Source organism: Paramacrobiotus metropolitanus, unplaced genomic scaffold (assembly GCF_019649055.1).
Source record: "Paramacrobiotus metropolitanus isolate TYO unplaced genomic scaffold, Prichtersi_v1.0 Parri_scaffold0000003, whole genome shotgun sequence".
Taxonomy (NCBI): domain Eukaryota; kingdom Metazoa; phylum Tardigrada; class Eutardigrada; order Parachela; family Macrobiotidae; genus Paramacrobiotus; species Paramacrobiotus metropolitanus.
The window spans coordinates 2,945,805-2,967,656 of NW_026570223.1; the positions used below are offsets into that span (position 1 = coordinate 2,945,805).

The window sequence follows — 21,852 nt, forward strand, 5'->3', positions numbered from 1 at the left end:
CTTGTTTATTTTTGTAATTATGATCGCAAGCTACGGTGCTAAATACATGCGACTGATTGTGTTTATTTCTCGAGGCGTCGAACCAGAACCTAATTAATAATATTAATAACAACTTCCTTCGATACGTTTAAAGCTTGACACTGTGAGCGGATAAACAGCAATTAAAATGTCGAAAACGATGAGCATAAGTAGGTGTTTAAAAGAGACTGGCTCTGAGAGTCGAGCGTGCAGAATTTAAAAAGTCACCAAATTTTGATGCAGGACAGAAGGCCGGTATCTGGACTGGTATCCCTCGCTTACCGTCAGGCAATACGTCCAGAACTTTTGGATTAGAATTTAGAAGTATACTGGTAAATATCATAAATATTTCATGAATAATTATCACGGCTTCAGTCAAACGCTACTGCTTAAAAATTGGATTAAGAAGCAAAACCAAAACCTTCTGTTTTACAAGATTTTCTTACTAGCAAGACTAGTTTCTTACTAGTTTTACAAGATTTTCTTTTAGATTAGTTTTTTTGCTTTTCTTAGTAATGAGTAATGCCGATACTGTGCATATTCTGTAAATATAAATACAGTAAGTACTTTCGATTTAATTATGGGTTAGAAAAAAGCCGAATGAATATTCGCATGTCGCCGTTGCGTCTAAGTGTAACATAGATATTACGGTGGCTAGTCATGAGCTGTCCGGAAGTTCGTATGCGTCATTTAGATTACGAACTGCGAACCTACTTCTGCGATTAATAGTTCTCACTTTAACCTGTTCGTTTTGCAAAAGAAATGGCTAGTCTATTGTATTTGTGGGTATTTGTGCAAACATTAAATGCTTGTACAGAAAGTAAATACGCTTTGCTCTTTATATTAGTTGATTATCTTGATATTGTTTTGTACTGTCCCTTTTGTTGATTAACCTTTCTTGTTAAGGAATGTAGAATAACATGGAAAAATTATCTGCATTGTATTTCTGAGTGTATCACAAAACAGTTTTCAAGGTCGCACTTGTTACCTTTAGTTTAATTTGTTAGAATCAGTAAATTATGTATAACGTGTAGTACTTAAAACAAATCGGCGAGAAACTCTGTTGTGATTTTTCGCCATGTGCCAAAATGCATGGTTATAATGCCGAAATCTACTCAGAATGTGGGAAACTTTCTTCGTTTGCGCCCATATACCACTTACATATAATACGTCTATACGTCTACAGATGCTCGATCGGTACCATATCAAATTTTCTCGTTTTTAATAATTTCGTGTTGTTTCTTAAAACACTGGGATGGTATCAGCATTAACACCAGTTTTCTATACGATTGGTTCAAATCTCTGCGCGCTTGAACTTGGCGTGCCATTCTTCGCCTTCTTTGCCGCAAGGCTATTAATTTTGTACCGTGACCCCAATATGTATTATAGTGGCCACCTTGTCAAGAAGATCGTGGCCGTTGCAAAACTGCTCGACGAATCTGCTTGTAAAGCTCGCCGTCAAATAAACCGAACCGCTTACAGATCGTCATAAACATAAACTATCATATTCCTTTAGTATGGCGCGGTAGCGCTGTATTATCGTACTCTCTGCATCTTTGCTCACATTTTTGCGGGTCGGCTCGCGGATCGGTACGAACCGGAAGCCACCAGGGGCTTGACCATGAAACTGATTCTACATCCGGTGAAGAATTTTTCATGGTCATTTTTCATTTGTCAACGGATTCGTTAAAGCTGCCACCAAAGGTAGTATAGCGTGTATAACACTTAGAATTACGGAAAAGTGCACAGTATGAGAGAGCCGTTCTCGGCGGTGCGAGTGTCTCATAATTTGAGTTCGTCTTATTAGTAGACTGAATACCTTCCGGAAGTTTCGGTACCTCTGCAGTGATATTATCTAATTGTGGCGGCATACACTTGTTAAGAGTACCGAAGTCCTGCAGGTCGATCTACCATCACTGGCCGCCCACTGGACACTGCGCCTACCGAGGCGCGTCTTTTTCATTTGACCGGCTGGGTTGACCGTTGAATAATATGGAAACGATACGGTGAATGTTGTCTGTGGATTACTTATTTGTTTATGCCGAATAATTTTGCATAAAGTGAACGGTATCACTCCGGAAGTCCCTTGACGCCATTTAGGTAAGCGCATCAAAGCCTTATCTAGTCAGTATTCCTTATGGACATCCGTATTTGTGTGTTGTATTATAGTTTTAATGTAATATGCGCTCTTGCTTTTCTGTGCAGGTGGACTGTCCCGTTCTTCCTTCTGGCTCAAAAATGATATTAAGGTTCCTTTTGACCTTTCCTCTTCTCATACAGGTAGCTGCAACGGTGCTGGTGTAGAGTTTACGTCTATAGCGATGTTTTACAGATTTATCCAATTTAAAATGGCGTTTTTGGAAATGTAGCGGGTTTCACGTGGAGATACAAATAGTGCTACATTTCATCCTTATATGCGGTTTCTTAGATTTGTCAACTGAATTTTTTTTGTTTTACCGGCTTCCTAACCCGAATGTGAAGCAGCGGAGTCATTCCGTGTTCCTAATGACTTTTGTAACCAAATCTGACGTAGTTACAGCCACTTGGTAGCTCAGTATCCGCAACGTAAAGTGTAAATGAGGAGTCGGTCGAGCGTAGCACGTTGACCGTTATTCCAAGTTTTTGTTGATAAAAGTATATGTTTTTGCGCATAGCGAAAAGTGCGATTAGTCGGCTGTGTTGCGGTGATTTATCGCGTCAGTGATTATGCTTTTTTTATATAACTCCTGCAGTCGCTTCTGCCGTCTGTGAAAAACATAATTTGATGCAGATTTTTGCTGCTTTGGAATTTTAAATTTCCTTTGGGACGACTTTTATATTGAAATTTAAAGTTAGATAGGGAATTAAATAAGTGAACATACCTCTATTTTTTAAGGATACGTTTTGATTGATTTAATTACCTTACTATAAAAGCGTGTAACCACAATCTGCAATTAAATATTCAGTTTACTTAATACATGGCCACAGCTTTTGCTTTTGACTCGAAACTAGCGATTTAGGAAGCCGCAAGACTTCTGCATAAATCTCCGGAAGAAAGCGCAGTAAACTGGACAATAATCACGGAAGCAGTACATGATTGACATTTGTTCTGAAACGGCGCCGTATGCTTCCATTGCTTTTTCAGTCAAAAACCTGAATGTTAATGTCGATGCGCATCCATACGATAAAAACCGCATGTTGCGTCTGCTTTGGAACGGTGTGCGCGAGCGGCATACAGTAGCGTTCATCGGCCTTGCCGTTTTCTTTTTACCCGCGTGCGCTTATTCTTTTTTATGCATTTTAAGTGCGGCTGATCATCGAGATGTCGTCATTATGAATTCCAAAGGTTAATTTTTGAACATTATTTCTTTCGCAGCGTAATTTTGCCGGTTCTGTTTTAAAATACCACTCCAGCCGGTCTTTTTGTTAAAATTTTGTGAAATGTTACCAGCGTAAGAAAAGCTACGTGAGCAAGATAACATTCATGAGACCCCAAATACTTTTCAGCATCCTCAGGGAAAATTGTCATTTGTGAAATTTGATGGTTTTTAACAAGTGTAACTTTGCTGCTTGTGCATGATTATGCTGATGTATCTAGTATAGATTTGCTGTATACGTTTTAATTTGATCGTTTATTAAGTAATCTGAAGAAATTATGCTGGACAAAATTATGTGGAATAAGACTCCAATGTATTCGATACTGCGATAAGTGTTCTAATATTACGGTTCATTAAAAATATCGTGCTCTTGGGTTTGTTGATCTGTATTACGATTACGCACACTCTCTCGACTGTTAATCGCCATCCGGTTGTTTTAATTTGTTACTAACATAAAGGAATTTCATCCAGATTACCGACTGTGGGTGCATATAATGGCATTTATTAGTGGTTCATGTAAAATAGCGGAAAAACGTCTGAAGAAAACGATCTTAAAACAAAACTGTTTCTGTGTATAAGAGAAAGTGTAGGTCAGTTTTTCTGAAGCAGAAAAGTGTTTCGGCCGTTAAGCCGAATGCGACGTCTAGCTGGCCCATCGGTAGGCACGTAGCCGTACAGTGAGAATGAGTGTACATAGCGCTTTGGCCATTTCTCAGACCGTTAATGGTATGAATTATTGGGGCTTTATGGTCATTTTGCGCATAGAAGGATCCGGCCTCTCGCCGATCTGCGACGGTAGCAAAAACAGTTGGTTTTATTTACTTCCGGAAGCTGTGAGCCAGCACAGCGTGTACAAGTGGCAGACGTCGAACGGAATTGTGTGTGTGTGTGCATGTGTATGAGATGATGATCAGGTAGCGGCGGTGTAGCGTTTTGTAGGTCGAACGATGGCCACCGGCTACGCGCAGACGTCGTCGGCGCATAGATCCGAGCATCCTACAGAGTGTTCGTAATTTTTGTTTACGGCACCATAAAAAACAACATTCTCTCCTGTGCCTTACGTAAACCAATTAACTGGCAAAATTGCAGCCTGTCATTACGAGGTGAACATGAAACTTTGGAGCGCTACAGGAACGCCTTACAAACGTTTGACCTAATCGATTTCACGAATCGCTAAGCCATTGTTGAATATTGCACCTGCGATTTGTGAAGCTGACAGTGATGACTTTCTGCCGACATGTTAAGATTAAAACATGTTTGCGACCACGGCAGAACTATCTTAGAGAAAATTTTTTAGTCCTTACTTAGTATTTCTAAATATGGATTGTCTCGTGGTTAATAAAGCGGGCCGCTTAATTTTTTCTTCACTTAAGTATTCTGTGTTCAGCGTATTGTTACAAAAGTCATTCTTTAGGTAATATTATATTATTTTGGCGAATTTTTAAATTTTTAATTTCGGCTCCAGTAATAAACTCCGTCGACAGCAAATGTGCGTGACTTTATTAGCTGGGTCAGTTCTTTGGTGCATGCTTTATGATGCCGGTGGTCTAATTACATAACGTAGGTCAAGTTTGATTAATCGCATCGCCGCACATCCGACGACGTGTGGATATAGATGCTCCGCTTCTAGACGAACACGATTCTTTTCGCAAAATATTTAAAAGTTGCCAATGTGTGGGTGTTTTGTTTGGTAAATAACTGCGCAGTCTGTTCACAACAAAAAGAATTGTCATTATAGTTTAACATTTTGCAAATTTAAAATTTCCCATTGCACAGTCGAATGCTTTTATCCATCTCTTCTTAGCATTGGCAAACTCGAAATTAATTGCGAATCCGTAAACATGTAAAGCCCATCAAGGAGCGCAGTAACAAGAAAAAAGTACACACAAATATGACCCAGAAATATACGATAATTGGGAATAACAACATTTTTTGTAGGATAAATTGATTAACTGATTATTTAATGATTCTTAATTCGGCTGTTTTCATATATGTACAAATCCTGTAATCACTGCTTACTGACATTTTAATTGCGATCCGGTGTTTTTCTCGCAGAACGTTTTATCGGCAACCCAAGCCAAGATCCAGTCTATCAACGTCAACTGCGAGGAGGATGGAATGGGCGTTGACATTCAGTTCGATCAGGCCTTCCACGGCGTAATTTTCTCCAAGAATTTCTTCAGCACACCAGGTTGCAACTACATCAACAACCCCGGCCGAGATAAAGTCCACTTCACTATTAAAGCCGGTCAATGTGGAACGGTCATACAACAGGCCGCCTCCAATGCGGTCACCGGCAAACGACAACGCCGGGAAGCCAACAGCACCCTGCTGGACACTACGACCACGCACGCTCCGAAGAACGGATCAGAACTCCGTCAGGGACGCTCCGATATGTTCGGTTTTGATTTCGGCAAGATCGACCGGATGTTGTCGTTCGGCATGCCGGGTAGCAACGGCGGCTCCATGTATGAGAATTCCCGGGAAGATATGCCACCACCGGAAGCTATGGAATTTATGCAACAACAGCCTCAACAGCAGAACTCACCGGTACAACAACAGGTTCAGGCGGTGCAGGCCAACGGACCGGATCAGTCGGCTCAGTATGCCGGCAGTCAGGTGGCCTCGATGAATACCCTTCCACAGCCGCAATTCCAAGGTCAACTGCCCGTCAGTAATTTCCAAGCTCCAAATCCCTCTATTAACATCCCGGTAGCCCCTCAAGCCGGTCACATGTCGGCAGCAGAAGGCGATCGTATTCAGCAATATCTCAACTCACAGGCTAACCGGGCGCAGACTCCTCTCACAGCGTTCGGGAATGTCAACGGCCTCTATCCTTCCGCCGGGTATAATCCCAACACTCACACCAAAGTGATGAACTTTAACTCGGCACCGCAACCACCGGTTCCGCCTAACCCCATGGGATCGTATAATCTCCCTCAAGGACTGTCGGTGCAGCTTCCACCCGGAGCGCAAAACAGTAATGGAGATTATTATAATCAGTATCAGCAGACCAACCAGATTCAAAATAACTATCAACCTAGTCAGTATGCTCAGATCCCGTTGTCTCAGCAGTATGCCAATAATGCCGGCACACCGGCCGGAGCGTATGAGACATCGGATGCCGATGCACCGTACGGAGACGACACCAACACCACCAGGGCGAGCGTGGAGGATGCCTACGCTTTCCCGGAATATTCCTCCACTGCGGCCAGCGACGCGGAGCAGCAGTATATGCGATCCGACAATTACAACACTCCGGGTCAAGTGAGCAATGTGCAGGGATTTGCCGGTTACAGCAGTGCGCCCTATGGCAGCGCTGTCCCCAATGCGCAGTACCTCGGACCCAGCGGTCGCCAATACGACGGTGACCAGTACAACCCTCCGACCGTCCCCCCGATGCCGAACTATCCAAACGCTCCCCAGGGCATGAACCCTCCCATGATGCCGCAAGTGCCCAACTATCCCGGTGGTCAGCAGATGCCGGGCTATCCCTCCGTCCCCGGTGCCATGGAGATGCCGCCCGCGCCCGATATGCCGGCTTACTCCGGCGGCTCGATGCTGAGCCCGCCATCGATGCCACAAATTCCCATCCCCGATCAGAGTTATGGCAGTGGTATGCCGCAGATGCCTCAACAACCGCAGATGCCGCAGATTCCCCAACCCCAGTTTCCAGACAGCTACGGCGGTGGAATGCCACAGCAGCCGTACGGTGGCGGGATGCCGCAACAGCCCCCCATGCCGCAGATGCCCCAACCTCAGGTGCCGGATTATGGCGGTGGTAATCAGGGATACATGGGCGGTATGCCGACGGCTCCGTCTGTACCGGAACCGCCTCCGATGCAGGGTTATGATGGTGGCATGCAGGGCAATTATGGGAACAATGCATACAGCGGTGGTAGCTACGCTACACCACCGTCTAACAGCTACAACGGCGGTCAGACCATCAACTCAGAGGTGACCGCCAGGCGCACCCCTTCGACGACGCCCACTACCCAGCCCAGGAGGCGAACTTCCAGTAAAGCAATCGATGAGGGAGTCACCGCCAGGAAAACTACAACGACCACGAGGGCAACCACCACGGAGGAGGAAGACACTGGGTACATCACCACCCGGGCGGCCACCACCCGCACAACGGCAGCGAGACTTCGCACCACGACTGCCGCCGACGACGATGCCGAGGACACGACTGAAGCCACGAAAGCAACCACGCGCACCACCACCCGTGCTACTACGACGCGAACAACAACCACGACGGAAGCCGACGAAGAAGATACCGATGCGGTTGTGACCAAATCCACCATACGCACCACCCGACCGGCTACCACTGCGGCTCGGTTGCGCACGACAACGGAACCGGAAGAGGAAGAATATCTGGCGCGTAAGAAGCCCACAGCCAGCGAGACGGCGGATACGGGTGTGCGGAAAGCGGCTAAGAACTCCTTACCGGTATTGCGCGCCGTCCTGAAGGAGGTTCAAGGAGGATCACGCTTCGGCACATCGGAAAGTGAGACAGAGTCGGCCAATTCCGCTAGTGAATCGGGCAGTTCATCCAGTAATAAAGCTGCAGTAAGTTCCAGTGGTACGCAGGTGGCGGGTACCGGAGGAAAGAAGGAGGAAACTGATTCTGGTACGGCAGCGAAAAAAGAAAGCTCAGGTTACGGCAGTGGCGCATACAGCGGCGGCACTCCCGCTAATACCGGCTATGGAAGCAGCGGTAACAGCGGCACCGCTAACCGAGGTAGTGGTGACGGTTACGATACGCGGTACGATCAGATGGGTCAGGAACCGGCATTCGGCTACCATGAACCTAATAACCAGTACGATGCCCGGTACGAGAGCAACGGCGTGGACCAATCAGCCGGTGGACGCGAGCCGACCTTTGGTTATAAGGAACCGTCTGGACCGAGTGAACCGCGCTTCCAGTATAATGAACCTTCTGACCAGTACCGCGAACCGGGATTCGGTTATCGTGAGCCGGTAGGACAGTTTAACCAAGAACCGGCATTTGGTTACCGCGAGCCATCAGGCCCCAGTGAACCACGCTTCCAGTACAACGAACCGGCTGGTCAGTTCAACCGGGAACCGGCGTTCGGCTACCATGAACCGGGCGATCGATACAATCAGGATGCATCGGCTGGTGGATCCGAGCCGGCTTTTGGCTATCGTGAACCGAATTTTGGTTACAATGAGCCCAAGTTTGGATACCAGGAACCACAGGGTGGCCTGATGCCAGAAAGTGGAGCGTTTAACCAGGATATGAGTGGAGGACCAAATGGGCGGGGTTATCCTAACGGAAATGGTCAGGCCGGTGCGCAACAAGGAGCTGGTGTGAACAGAGGCGTGGCTCAGCAAGGAGGACAAGTTGTCAACGGTCCGAATGCAGTTGTAGCGAATGCGCAGGCAAATGGTCAGTTTTCCGGTGGCAATGTTGCAACTAATGCAGGAGGTGGTCAGGGCAAGATTGTGGGAAATGCCAATGCCGCCAGTATCCCTGGGAAGTCGAATAGTGGTGGAAATAACGCAGCTAAATCAACATCGAATGCAGCTGGAAATGGTCAGATTCAAGGTGCTGTCAGTACCGGCAGTAATGGCAATGCGGCGAGTATTCCTGGAAAGAGTGGTAATGGGGTTAAAGCCGGTGGGTCAGCTACAGCCGGGAGCGCTAGTGGTAGCGGTAGCGGCAATGGAGGCACATCAAGCATGTCTACCAAAAACACTGGCAACGCTAATAATGGTGCCATGGCGTCTGGTGGTGCATTGCAGTCTGGCGCCGCTGATACATCAAGAAAATCCAAAGGCTCGAACCAAAATAACAATAAAGCAGCATCCAAGACATCGCAGACGAGCGACGATAATAACAGCGATATTGATGAGGGATCTGACGATGACACTACAACCGTAAGAACCACCAAGAAAGCGAATGCACCTTCCGGTCAAACGCAGACTGGTGGGCAGACCGGAGGACGCGTAGCATCCAGCCTACCATCTACGGGAAGCAACCAGGGATCGCGTGATGGACAGGGCAAAAAATCAGACCAAGCAGCGGGTGGATCATCGACAGACAGTGCGGCTGGTGGCGCCGCGAAAGGTCAATCAGGAGCGACTTCCGGTCAGCGAGATCAGCAGAAACGCAAATTCGATGATGGGGACGAAGGAAACAACGTAAGAAAATTATTCTACGTCGTTGTTTGTACCAGTTTTGATCTTTTTTTATTGAAATCTGTTAAGCAAAGAAATTATTTGTAATTACCCAATGTTAATTCAAAACGTATTTAATACGAATGCAATTTGTAATAGTTGGTAACGTTTTTGTATGGCCACAGAATTTACCAGCTCCGGTTATCTCCGAAGTGCAGAAACCTAAATCCAGCGGTACCGCTCAGAAGGCTGATGATAATAACGATGCCCTGGACACATCAGACGGCGCCTACATCGAGAATATTATCATCATCCAGAATGACCCACTGGTACAGGAAGTGTGGGACGCCGCCCGCGCTATCCGCTGTGAGTGGCGGTCTAACTACAAGAAGACCGTCTTCACGAAGGAACGCATTGCCCTGACCGAAGTGCAAACGATGCGGTTTGCCGGTGACGACATTGAAGTCTGGATGGAGATTCAGGCCGGCAAAGGTCCCTGGGCGGATCCTGTTAGCAACATTGTGCCAATTGGTGCGTAGACGGTGTTAACTGTCTGTGCCGTTTTTCGTATAAGTTACCCCGTTCTGTGAGGTTACGCTTTAACAGCTTGTACAATGTCATCATAACCATATTGTGTGCTGTTTCTGCCTGCAGGCCACACCATGACGTTATTAATTGGTGCCAATGATCCTAAGCATGAGTTTGATCTGCGGATTGGTCGGTGTTTGGCGCACGATGGCGGTAAAAGTCAGATTGATCTTACGGACGACAACGGCTGCGTACTGCGTGACCGCATTATGAGCAAATTTGACAAGGCCAAAGACTGGGGTGCCGAGCACGCCACCATTGCCTTTGCCCATTTTAGTGCCTTTAAATTCCCCGAGACCACCAAGGTGTTTATTGAATGCGATGTGGAAGTGTGCAAACGGGGATGCACGGAAATGTGCTCAACAAAAGCCGCAACCGGCAAAAGCTCTGAGGTACGCATAAATTATTATCAACAAGAACACGAGTTGTAATTTCCCAAATGCATGTACAGCACCAGTTCACTTATCTTGCTATATATACTGTATCACAAAATGTGAAAATTAACGATGTATGTTACCGACGATGATAAACTGACGAGATAACTGTATTTATAGCATATTAAGGTTTCTAATTTGTTTGAAATCAAACCGAATTCCTGAGCGTTCACTGAGGCTTACAATTAAAATAAAGGTCACGCTTATGCGCGCGATAAATTTAATGCGCATAATGTTTTGGTAAATCAAACACACCCTTGAACCATTTGTTACGAAACTATCTAAATATATTGAATTCAAAACATTTTTACATACTTTAGTCAGATAGCCGTTAGTGTGATATTTCGCTTCCTTTTAAGTCTGTAACGTTCAGTGTTGTTAACTGCAAGTAGAGTGCAATAAAATCTGTCTGCAGAGCCGCCGCATATCAATTGGATCTGGAGGTAGTTCCGCTTCCGGTGCAACTAATTCACAGGTACGTGTCGCCAAATGCGAACTCACAATCATATTGCGTTTTCGAACAGCGCAGAAATAACTGAACTTTTGTTTCCAGAGCGCCGTTTCTTCATCAGCCATCTCCGGAGCTAAACAACGCCAGCGTCGCAGCGTGAAAACCGACAAAGACACACTCTCCGTCCGCAATCATTACGAAGCCGTTTCGCCCGCCGACTTATCCTTCAACATCGACATCAATGTCCCCTTTCAGAATGGCACCATAGTGTACGCAGGAATTAAGCAGAACACGGATCAGTTCTGTATGTCCCGCGGCGGATTCGGTGTGGGTCTGGGCATACTGCTGACAGCCATCATTGTGACCTCCATCTTATCGGTGTGTCTGTGCGTGCGGTATCGCAATCAGAAACCGCTCTTCATGTAAATTATTTCCTTCCTCCGACCGGTAAATCTGCACTGGATTGATTTTGGATAATGACCTTTGGCCACGATTGGGATTGTTGTTCTTGATATGGTTTTTTTGGTTCATTAATTTGTGTAAAATTTTGCCCTGGTTCCTCTCTGTGTCGTTGTCAAATAACAGGAATCTGGGTGAGATGGCTGTTGGCACTGTTACTGTATAATGATTTGTTTTATTTTGGCGTTTGGTTATTCTCTGTACCGCGATTTGTGATGCTGGTCATCCCTATTGTGTACGGTCATTTTTCGTTATGTTCCATATTGTGAAGTTTTTTTCTCTGCGAAATGAATTTCTGTTAATGCCGCCAATCGGTCAGTTTGATGGTCGAGCCTCACAGTTTATCCGCCCACAATGACAGCGGGCGTTTCGCTGTGATTTAAATCCATCCAAAACAGGCAATCCAGTCAAAACTTAAACGTGTCTCTGTAGAGTAGCAACCATAACGTTAATGAATGCTTGATGCTGGTTTTTATAATTGTATTTCCAGTAAGTATGGCATTAATAATATCGCGCTCAGAAAAATCAGTTTTACCTTTTTTTACTGTATGAGCTAGCTAGATATATACAAACGTCTAATAACATGCCGATGTATGCAGGAAGTTACAAAACAAAACGTACCTCTTTAATTTGGAAATTTTTGGTGCTCATACATAGTGCTTGGTGCTCATAGTATTTTTGGTGCTTCTTTGTGCTCAATTTGTGTCAATTTTTGATGCTCATAGCATTTTGGGGGCTTATTTGTTTAAACAAAGCCTTACTCAAGGGGGCATTATGTATCACATACAAAAATATAGACGTGTATGTATGCCTCTTTGTATGTAAAACCCCGTGAGTAAGGTTGTAGTCTTAACAATGCGTTGACACCACGAATATACTTTTAATCATTCAATATATTTTCTGCAGGTTCCCTGTTTTAATACAGTACTGAAAGTTATACTGGGTGTTATTAAACCTGAATTAGTCTGGGTAAACCTGGAAAACAGCAGGAAATCTAAGTGCAGGGTACGAGTGAACCATTTATCAGAATCCGGATTAAAAAAAATAATCATACCAGTCTGCACCCGGTTGCAAGCAGAATGGAAGATATTCTGTTGACTCCAGAAAGCTCTGACGATCTCAACGCGGTTGACACTCCGTAAGTGTACTGTACATGTGTAGGTTTGGCAGTAGATAAACAGCCCTCGCACGAACTATGATTGTTGTTTCAGAAAAGCAAATGGACGTAAAACAATTGAAGAGTTGGTTTTCGAAGTTTTCAATGTGAAGAAAAGGTGTGAGCAATAAAATAAATACAGATCACAATTCACAGCGGACCAGGTGTTTGTAACAAACCCTGTACAATACAGTACTTGCAACAATTTGATCATATTATTCATATACATATTTACAAGCGTCGTTTTATATATAGATTTAGACAGTCGATGTGTTTTGCGTATGACACCAAATGATACCCAAATCATAATGCTAATTAGGTGTTTTATTATTATTAAGTGCAGAGAGAAACGAAAATCTTCCGTAAGACGTCAAAGTGTTGCGGAGAAGGATATTGCAGAGACACCTACTAAAACAGATAATGTCAAAAAGGTCACCATCGTTGAGCCGATTGTCCAGCAACAACAGCGGCGTCGAACCACACGACAGGCAAATGCCGAGGATATATCGAAAGGAAATGAAGCGGTGGCTGATCTTGAAAATGGGATCCAGAGGGAAGCAAAACACCGGAAGATCTCGTTAAGTAGACGGGATTCTAAAGAATCTATCACAACTGCAGGACTCGGCAGAAAAAAAAGCAGTTCTCTGACCTTACCAAAGTTAACAAAGCAGTTCCGTCTTATGGCAGAGTTTACTAATCGCAAGCTTAGTGAAACTGTTGGTGCTAATTCACCAGAAGCAGTCGCGAAAGGCCATGCTATCGAAATTAGGCAAACCGAAAAAATGCAAACAAAACGGACATCTGATAGTAAACAAAACGAGAAATATTCCTTCAGCCAAATTCAAGCGGATAAATTATTGCGTCAATTGCGCGACTCACGAACCGATTTTCGGGAACTTCCATCGGAATGGATAAAAAATGTGCGATCAGACGATCTGTTTGATGTAAACGCTGAAGAGTGGGCGGAAATGGTAACTGCAGGGAACGATATTCCCTCATCCGATCCGGTAGATAACAAATACGCGAACGAAACGGAGCAAAATGCTGTCCTGTCAGATAAAAATGGGACCGAAATATTAGTAAAAATTGGAAGGAATGACGCACTGCCGGTTGTCACCGCACCGCAAAATCAAACTGCAGAAAAATCCCATCTTGATGTTCAGATCTCGGCGGCATCTGGCAGTTTAGAGAAAGTATTAGCCAATCCGAGCGCAGACACCATCACCAGTTGGACAACGGTCTCGTCGTTGTCGTCTGTGGGCAGCGGACGATTCGAAGAGGATATCAACAACGCAGGCGCTAATAAGAATTTTCCCATCAATTCAAACAACTCGCGCGAAGAAATAATGTACCAAACACCATCAGGTCGAGTAACGGATGCCAGGCAAATTTATCAAAATTCTGTTGATCGCAATGATATAGATAACAGCCAGAACACCACTAAAGTACAGAAAGCAAAAGCGAATTTGGAGGAACCAGTTACGACTCTCGCAAATATCTCTACACAACAGTCTAGATCCGAACGGATTGAGAAGATGGAAAATATCCTGCAGGGTGTCAATCCGGATACCATCGATGAACTGCATGAAGTGTTTCTGCCGCTATTGCGCGATAATCCCACACGGCAATTAGACTGCGTAGCGTACTATGAATCCGAAGCCGACACATTATCATGCTGCTCGGAAAAGGTCACTGTTCGCGGTGAAGAGGCTATGGAGCAGCGGGCTTGGGAGATTCAGATGCCGGAGATTTTCGAGATGATCCGGTTAAACGCTGGCCACGTGTCCGAGTACGCGTTGCTCAATCGTAATACTTTGCGCGCAGTGGCCATCAGTAGAAATCTCAAAGCTAGCAAAGCGGAGCTGGTGCGTCTTATGCGTTGTTTAACGCAGCTGATGGAGGCTCCGCGGTACTTGGGAAAGGTCGTGGAAAGTTCGCGCGACATACTAGTCCCGTTTGGGAATAAACTGTACAAAATAACGCAACTGGATCCGATGTTTGCTTTTGGCAGAACATTCGCACAGGATTACGAGGGATTTGTCGCAAGACCGGTACTGGGTTTTTTCATTGTAGTCTTTTACGCCACGAATTCGTTTGTCGGGGTGGCATCAGATATCGTCTGTAGTTTAGTGGATTACATTACTTTCTGTGTTTTTGGATGTTTACCGGAATACGAAGACGGCTTCGACATGGTCACTACCGCTCTTGATGATGAACACTGGCGTAATCATAAGGAAGACCACGAGAGTGAAGCGTACAGATCCCGGCAACAAGACAACAAGTTCAAGTGCTCTAGTCGGCCTTCTGCCGACTATGACGAATGCGACAGTAGGAATTCCTCCACTGATGACTTGTCTGAATGGAGAAGATGTAATAACAGCGGCTGCAGCGGTAATTGTGCTTTCCATTGGTTGCATTAAACCCATAGGAAACGAATATACCAATAAGTTACTGTATTAGGCATGAAAATACGAAGGCGCTCATAGTCCTCTTCTAAAATGTTATCGTCCTCCCTTTTTACGAGCGCGCTCATAGTCTTCCCTTTCTACGAGCAAGAATTAATACACACGTAACACCACGAAGTTTAAGTTGTGCCATCTGTATTTATTTATACATACAAAAGGTACAATACAAATCCTAATTTTTGTCTTTTTTCTTCAGATCTTAAAATCTGCACAGATGACTTAATGTTTATGAATATCAACCTCATAAAATGGCTGCATTTGTGTTATACTGTTATCTTCAAAAATCACATATGAATGTTAATAATACTTAGTTATACATTGCTGCTGATTGCGATAAATACCACAATGATAGACCGAAATGAAGTCTGAGTTTCAACAACGTGTGCGGAGCTAATGCTGGATGGATTGTAAAAAGATTTTGTTATAAAGTGTATATAAAATGATAACAAAGATTTAAACAATGCAGTAAGCTTCAACAAGTGATCCCCGTTTCATCCAATGCTCTCCTATTTTGCAATTTCCGGGTCAACAGTAACACTTAACAATAAACTCACTCTTTGTGCATAGTGTGAGTTTACATAATCTGACGCAGCTGCCAGCTCAATGCCTCAAATCTTATCCAGTTCGGCTGTCTGCATTTACGCTGTGTTGGCTTTTTGATGTGGCATGAGTCGGCGAGCGGAAAATGTGGCAGGATGGATAGACTGTTTCTTTTCACACTTTAAAGTCTAAAGATCGTTTTGGCTTTTTGATCGGTTCTTTTAAACTGTACCATTCCCGTTCCTGAAAAGTGTTTATTAATAATTATTACCTGATGGATTCCGTTCGTGCTTGAACGACGAACCTCCGGAAAGCCACCGACCTGACTACGTCATTGTGCCATTTTCAATTTTTGTTCATATGAGTAAAGTTTTTATAATCATGGATTGATTTACGACTGGGAGGATTTTCATTGTTAATGGGTTGTTCTGGATATTGTTTGTAATATCACGATAATGTTTTTGCCACCTGTGATTGCTCCAGGCTAGTTCGCTGGTATTATCTTTTATTCTTCCTGCGTGCGTGCGTGATCCGCTTCCAGAAAATGCTCAACACGAAATTACGTGTTCATACCATTAAAATTGTGATTATTACGTCGGTAGTATGGTGCCTGTTCGGTTCGGCCATATTCGTATATTTTTCTGATCTGTGTGAAAGCGGATCTGACTCCGCGCTGGAAACAGCAGTCGGAGGTACCATTTCCTAATAAATTGTTCATTAAGTCCGCTGTAAGTGCTTTGGCCAGTTTAAATGACTCTTTCCAGATACCCTTCAAAAAAGATCAATAGGAGATAATTTAATTTCGGGAAAAAAGGAATCTCTTGATGTGAAGCCGAAAAAGGGTAGGCGGCAGGCCACCAAGAAGCCTGGAATCGTTCGTAGGATCTTGAATAATGGTAAGTCAGCAGGAAATTGTGTGGCAGCGGCAGGTGAACGTCTTCCGCCGCAGGCTGTGTGTGAAGGGGCTGTTCCGTTGATATAACTCTCTGCACCGTTCAGCCGGGTAATTATAGGATACCATGCGAAGTCAGCATCCGTAAAAGAACCAAAACGAGCGATTTGTTTGTTGTCGAATTGACTTATTTTGTCCCACAGTTTATCGACTGTAAATTTCCCATAACTCAAAAGTTTTGGCATATCACGTATGTTGCACTAGTAGTACTAGTCAATAAACTGGCTGACTAGATAACTAATTATAGTTAATTATTACGGGTATCGGTTTGCCGTTAGATTTGAATTTAAATTTTTTTAGGAATATTACACCGTGTTAAATTCCACTTCTGTACCATTTAGGTTCATTGCTTGTGTTGTTTTTACAACTCACAGCAGTTTTTCTTTATCGATCAGAAGATCAGTGTCACGCTGTGAGAAAGCATTAATAGCCCGTTTCGGGACGTTTTAATGGGTTTTTATCCGTTATTCCCACTGATTTATGGTCGATGTTGTTTTTGCAGTGATCCCCTCAAATCCTGATGGACCCGGTGAAATGGGTCGCGCAGTCGTCCTGTCCGGTGCAGATGAGCAGCGCGCCAAGGACATGTTTAACATCAACCAGTTCAACTTGTTAGTGAGCGATCGTGTGGCGTTAAACCGTACCTTGCCGGATGTGCGCATGACACAATGTCGCACTATTGTCTATCCCGCCTTGGAATCCCTACCAAAAGTCTCCGTCGTTATTGTGTTTCACAATGAGGCTTGGTCAACGCTGCTGCGCACACTGCACAGCATTATTAACCGGTCGCCCATTGAGCTTATCGAGGAGATTATCATGGTGGATGACAAAAGCGAGGAGAAATTTGAGCATTTAAAGGAACGTCTAGAGAAGGAGCTGCCGAATTTTGAAGTGCCTGTTAAACTATTTAGAATGCCTTCACGGACAGGACTGATACGCGCAAGACTAAAAGGGGCTGCGGAGGCGAAAGGTAAGTACTATCAGTACTCTAGGATTAAAAAATTGGCGAATTATATTTGATTGTGAATTTATCACAGAAAAACTCTGTAATTGTATTATGATTTTATTGGTTTGATAATTGTTTTTTTTATTTTGACGCTCGTGTGAACCTTCATCAGGCATGCAAGGATGATTGGATTTCGAGGTTGCGTAATTCGTTGGTTTTGAAATCTTTGAAGCGTAGTGATTGTTTCCCGTAAATAGCTTATTCAAGAGTGCGTGCACGCATTTTTAAATGTGGCAGTTCATGCTGCATCATTAGGGATGTAATCACCTGAAACAAACTCATGGATTGCGTTTCTTGAATACTTCTGGTAAAGAACACGATTGACAGTCTGGATAACACCCCAAATATAAAAATATAACTAACTATTACCTGACGTGTGGTTGAATTGTCTTTTAACTTTTTTAATAACTGTCGCGATTTGTTCGGCAGAAAATTTGAAGTACCGCTTGCAGACGGCTGTTTTAATTTTGCAAATCTGTGCACGTACAGTATACATTTCAGTTTACTTTCTTTTGAGTGACTTTTGCTGTAACTTCTGTACCTGATTTTTGTCACTGTTTTTAGCCAGGTTTAGATTCTCATGCTAGAGTAGATTTTGATCCTAGTATTTAATGGGATACCTGCCTACATTTACAATACATATTAATCTGTTCACGGTTTACATTAATACTTATACACTAATTTGTGCTATTTTCGGATATTTTTTACAAAAGGCATGTGAACTATTTATCCACATTTGTAGCGAATCTTTAGCGCTTTTTTTGCTGCTTATTAAAGGTAATCTTCAAACTTCCTTTCTTTGCAGGAGAAGTGCTTCTATTCCTTGATGCCCACATCGAAACAACTGAAGGCTGGTTGGAGCCTTTACTAGCACGGATTGCAGAGGATAAAAAACGCATCGTTTGCCCAATTATTGACGTAATCTCGGACGACACTTTCGAGTATATTACAGCCTCCGATATGACATGGGGTGGGTTCAACTGGAAACTCAATTTCCGCTGGTATACGGCACCCAATCGTGAATTGGTGCGACGCGGTCATGACCGCACACTGCCACTGCAGACGCCGACAATAGCCGGTGGATTGTTTGCTATTAATCGGGACTTCTTTTACGAGCTGGGATCGTATGATGAGGGTATGGATGTGTGGGGTGGAGAAAATTTGGAGTTCAGTTTTCGCGCATGGATGTGCGGTGGCATCCTGGAGATCGCAACCTGCTCCCATGTCGGACATGTCTTCCGTAAATCCACTCCATACAAATTCCCCGGTGGCACTGCGACGGTAATTAATCATAATAGTCGCCGCGTGGCGGAGGTCTGGATGGATGAGTACAAGGACTTCTACTACAGCATGAACCAGAATTCTAAAAGTGTAGCCTTGGGTGATATCTCGGAGCGTCTGGCGCTGAGAAAAAAGCTGAACTGTAAAAGCTTCCGATGGTACTTAGAAAATATTTATCCAGAAGCTATTGTGCCTCTGGATTATCACAGTATTGGTGAAGTAAGAAATCCTAAAAGCAATCGCTGTCTGGACACATTTTCCAAAAAGACCGGTACGTGCAATTTGAAATGTTGTACTCATTGACGGTCAAACGATCACCTTATATCTGTATACTTAAGCGCTCGCAATGTGTAATTGATAATCTTAGTCTGCATCTTAATTTATTTTGAATATAGAGGAAATTTCTGTAATTTATCATCTTATTGTGTTTCTTAGTTTTATTCGAGCATGGATAAATCTCTGTTTTGAATTACTTCTTCATAAGATATGAGATTATTGCAGTTGTAATGCTGATTTTAGGCGAACCGGTCTCGTCAAGTGCGTGCCACGGTTTTGGTGGTAACCAGGCATGGAGTCATACTGGAAGGGGTGAAATCCAGAACGACGAATTGTGTTTGGATGCCACGACACTGGGTGGTATTATCAAGATGACAACCTGTCATCGGAAAAAGGGAAATCAGGAATGGCGGTATATTAGCAGTTCGAAATGGCTGCAGCATGTGCCTACACAGGGCTGTTTAAGTGCCTCAGTGGATCCCATGAATCCTGATACTCTGCGGTTACAGGACTGCAATGTCTCCGATCCCTTTCTGATGTGGGAATTGGGCGGGTTCAAGGGTTAAGAGAGGTTTTGGGACTCAATTGTTGTAGGTTCTTCCTTCGGTTTTGTACGGTAGTGGAAAATTTCTGTGCAAGTGCATGCTGTGGTTAGATAATCGTCTTCGGTGGTGTGAAGTACCGAATACTGATTAGTACATACAAAAATACCAGTGATGTTTCTTTGGCTGGAATATACATTCCAAAAGATAAATCTATTGCTTCTTTAAAAGTTGTTTTTTATTGTCACAAACCATTTTGCAATAAACTGTTGTGCATTCGAAGCGACTGGGTAGAAATAGCCACAGCTTTAGGAAGATGTGAATTATTAACATACTTCGAAACTTTCTTCAAGTTTCTTCTATCTTGATAGTTCGTGACTTCTTTGATTTCCGAACAGTTTACTTAAAATCCACGGCATCGCAGTATTCCTACTTGACTGTTGTCAGAGCATATTGCTGTAATTTTTGCATTAGAAGTCAGAACTTAGAACCATATAGGCAGAGAGATGTTTTGCCAGCCGCCCAGGATGGCATATTCGGTCTAGGCAACCGACTGCCATTAATTGGCGGTTGCACAAAGACGATCATAGGTTCCTGATTTCAGCAGAGGTACCACGTACTTCCGTGAACACAGGGCTTAAGTAGAAAACATGTATCCAACTATCCAAGTTAATCGAACGACAGCAAAGACATAAGAAATACAATCGTATAGCAGGAGACTAGGCGTAATTTTCAAGCTCTGCGATTTTGAGTCAAATTGCTCATAATTTGTTATCCACGTTCTTTTGCGCTTCTTCCCATTATTTTATAATTTTCACTGATTATCTACAATGCTATCATAATGGCTGCGCCTTTAGTCCGTAATGGGCGCATCCTGGGCGCTGCATCCGATGTTGTTTCTCGCCTCTTGGGATCAGACCTGGGACAGACAATAGAGGTACTATGTATTTCGTTGAGTTTTCGTTTGATGATAATAACTGTTGATTTCATTTCCGTCTTGATTTAACCTGTATCAGTACGTTGGCAATTTGTATCAAAACGTTTATGGGTGATAACTTTTACTGTGCATTGTGCAATAACGTTTGGGTGTCTGCTGTTCGTTAATTTGATTCTGTGAGTAACAAACGGTTTTGTGGACTGTGGTGCTTTAGGGCTGTAACACAAGGCGTTTCCGCAACTTTCCAGCCTCCGGAGGCTGGAAATAAAATCTTCCGTCAAAACGAAGAAGTTCCGCTAGTGAGTTACAAGAACATCGTTATGCACGGTTCGTTAGGGTCACACTAAGGGAATAATTCGTACAGCGCCTGCTCGTACAAGTTCGGGCCACTGCACTCACTCGAACTAAGTGACGTGCAGCGCAGCGCTGAGCTCACACGGAGTAATGAGTATAACACGTAAAGGCACGTCGCAGTTCCAACGTCTGCACCAGTACAGCTGATGTTCAGAGTAGGAGCGATAAAACTTACTCATCTCATGCAAACATTCCACAAGTGAAGAACCTTCGCCTGGAATTCAACGTAGGAGCTCCTTTTATTCATGATGATTTCCATTATTATGAAAGGTAGATTTCAAGCTTTACATAGTAAGAACTGTGCGATAGCGTCTTCTAAATGTCTGAATGGACAGATAACTGGGACCACAACGACTCAACATACAGGAGCTCCTTGTTGCTGCCTTTCTTCAAACAGCGATTCACAAAGGTACGTTTACTGCGTTTATCGCTGCAATTTTGCATTTTTTCTTTTAGAGACAACCACAGTGTAGACTGTTTATGAGTCGATGCTGGTTTTAGGTGCTATTCCGTCAGCGGAGCTCCGCACTAACTTGTCCCATCTGCACCGTATTCCTTTACGGATAAAAAAATGAAAAAAACAGTCTAAATAAACCACCAACACCAAATGGACAATTAAGTTATAAAAGAAAACTAGGTCGCAACAAAAACTCCAACAAATTTTAATTGTTTTTACTATTAAACAATTTTGCAAGAACTGTTTGGCATTTGCTGCTTTTAAAATGCTGTGCTGTTTGGCTATTTATTTCCCAATTGGATAATATTGTGCCAGTTAGCGTTAGTGTTTAAATCCCGCCTAGTGGTTTTGCGCAAATACGGTTGGGTGAAACCTGGCCACTCACAGAGCGGATAAATGCTCGACAGGCCAATGCGAGAGCGGACATACTAACGTGCTC

At 43.8% G+C, this 21,852-nt stretch overlaps 3 protein-coding genes and 1 long non-coding RNA gene across 4 annotated transcripts; all 4 read left to right on the forward strand.

Moving 5' to 3' along the window:
* Positions 1-1,550: 1,550 nt before the first annotated feature.
* On the forward strand, positions 1,551-11,752 carry LOC129592288 (AT-rich interactive domain-containing protein 1A-like). The gene is made up of 8 exons (XM_055488291.1): positions 1,551-1,722; positions 1,829-2,118; positions 2,224-2,298; positions 5,430-9,539; positions 9,701-10,046; positions 10,170-10,495; positions 10,953-11,012; positions 11,091-11,752. Exons 3-8 carry the CDS (start codon positions 2,257-2,259, stop codon positions 11,412-11,414), a joined length of 5,208 nt encoding a protein of 1,735 aa, XP_055344266.1. The 5' UTR covers positions 1,551-1,722; positions 1,829-2,118; positions 2,224-2,256; the 3' UTR covers positions 11,415-11,752.
* A 549-nt stretch (positions 11,753-12,301) lies between these two features.
* On the forward strand, positions 12,302-15,023 carry LOC129593939 (uncharacterized). Its single transcript, XM_055490457.1, has 3 exons — positions 12,302-12,585; positions 12,659-12,721; positions 12,947-15,023. Exons 1-3 carry the CDS (start codon positions 12,527-12,529, stop codon positions 15,021-15,023), a joined length of 2,199 nt encoding a protein of 732 aa, XP_055346432.1. The 5' UTR covers positions 12,302-12,526.
* Positions 15,024-15,708: 685 nt separating this feature from the next.
* LOC129592007 (polypeptide N-acetylgalactosaminyltransferase 13-like) lies at positions 15,709-19,947 on the forward strand. Its single transcript, XM_055487948.1, has 5 exons — positions 15,709-16,300; positions 16,373-16,504; positions 17,063-17,530; positions 18,372-19,118; positions 19,367-19,947. Exons 1-5 carry the CDS (start codon positions 16,153-16,155, stop codon positions 19,687-19,689), a joined length of 1,818 nt encoding a protein of 605 aa, XP_055343923.1. The 5' UTR covers positions 15,709-16,152; the 3' UTR covers positions 19,690-19,947.
* Positions 19,948-21,072: 1,125 nt separating this feature from the next.
* LOC129592002 (uncharacterized) lies at positions 21,073-21,638 on the forward strand. The gene is made up of 3 exons (XR_008690905.1): positions 21,073-21,226; positions 21,292-21,365; positions 21,458-21,638. It is a non-coding gene; the product is annotated as an uncharacterized LOC129592002 (long non-coding RNA).
* Positions 21,639-21,852: the final 214 nt, after the last annotated feature.

Bases quoted from the DNA above. Each gene is read 5' to 3' on its own strand.
- LOC129592288 (XM_055488291.1), top strand. From the start codon at position 2,257: ATGATATTAAGGTTCCTTTTGACCTTTCCTCTTCTCATACAG. The intron at 9,540-9,700 runs GTAAGAAAATTA...GTATGGCCACAG, and splicing joins ATGGGGACGAAGGAAACAAC to AATTTACCAGCTCCGGTTAT. The intron at 10,047-10,169 runs GTGCGTAGACGG...TTCTGCCTGCAG, and splicing joins TAGCAACATTGTGCCAATTG to GCCACACCATGACGTTATTA.
- LOC129593939 (XM_055490457.1), top strand. From the start codon at position 12,527: ATGGAAGATATTCTGTTGACTCCAGAAAGCTCTGACGATCTCAACGCG. The intron at 12,586-12,658 runs GTAAGTGTACTG...TTGTTGTTTCAG, and splicing joins CTCAACGCGGTTGACACTCC to AAAAGCAAATGGACGTAAAA. The intron at 12,722-12,946 runs GTGTGAGCAATA...TATTAAGTGCAG, and splicing joins GTTTTCAATGTGAAGAAAAG to AGAGAAACGAAAATCTTCCG.
- LOC129592007 (XM_055487948.1), top strand. From the start codon at position 16,153: ATGCTCAACACGAAATTACGTGTTCATACCATTAAAATTGTGATTATT. The intron at 16,505-17,062 runs GTAAGTCAGCAG...TTGTTTTTGCAG, and splicing joins TCGTAGGATCTTGAATAATG to TGATCCCCTCAAATCCTGAT. The intron at 19,119-19,366 runs GTACGTGCAATT...TGCTGATTTTAG, and splicing joins CACATTTTCCAAAAAGACCG to GCGAACCGGTCTCGTCAAGT.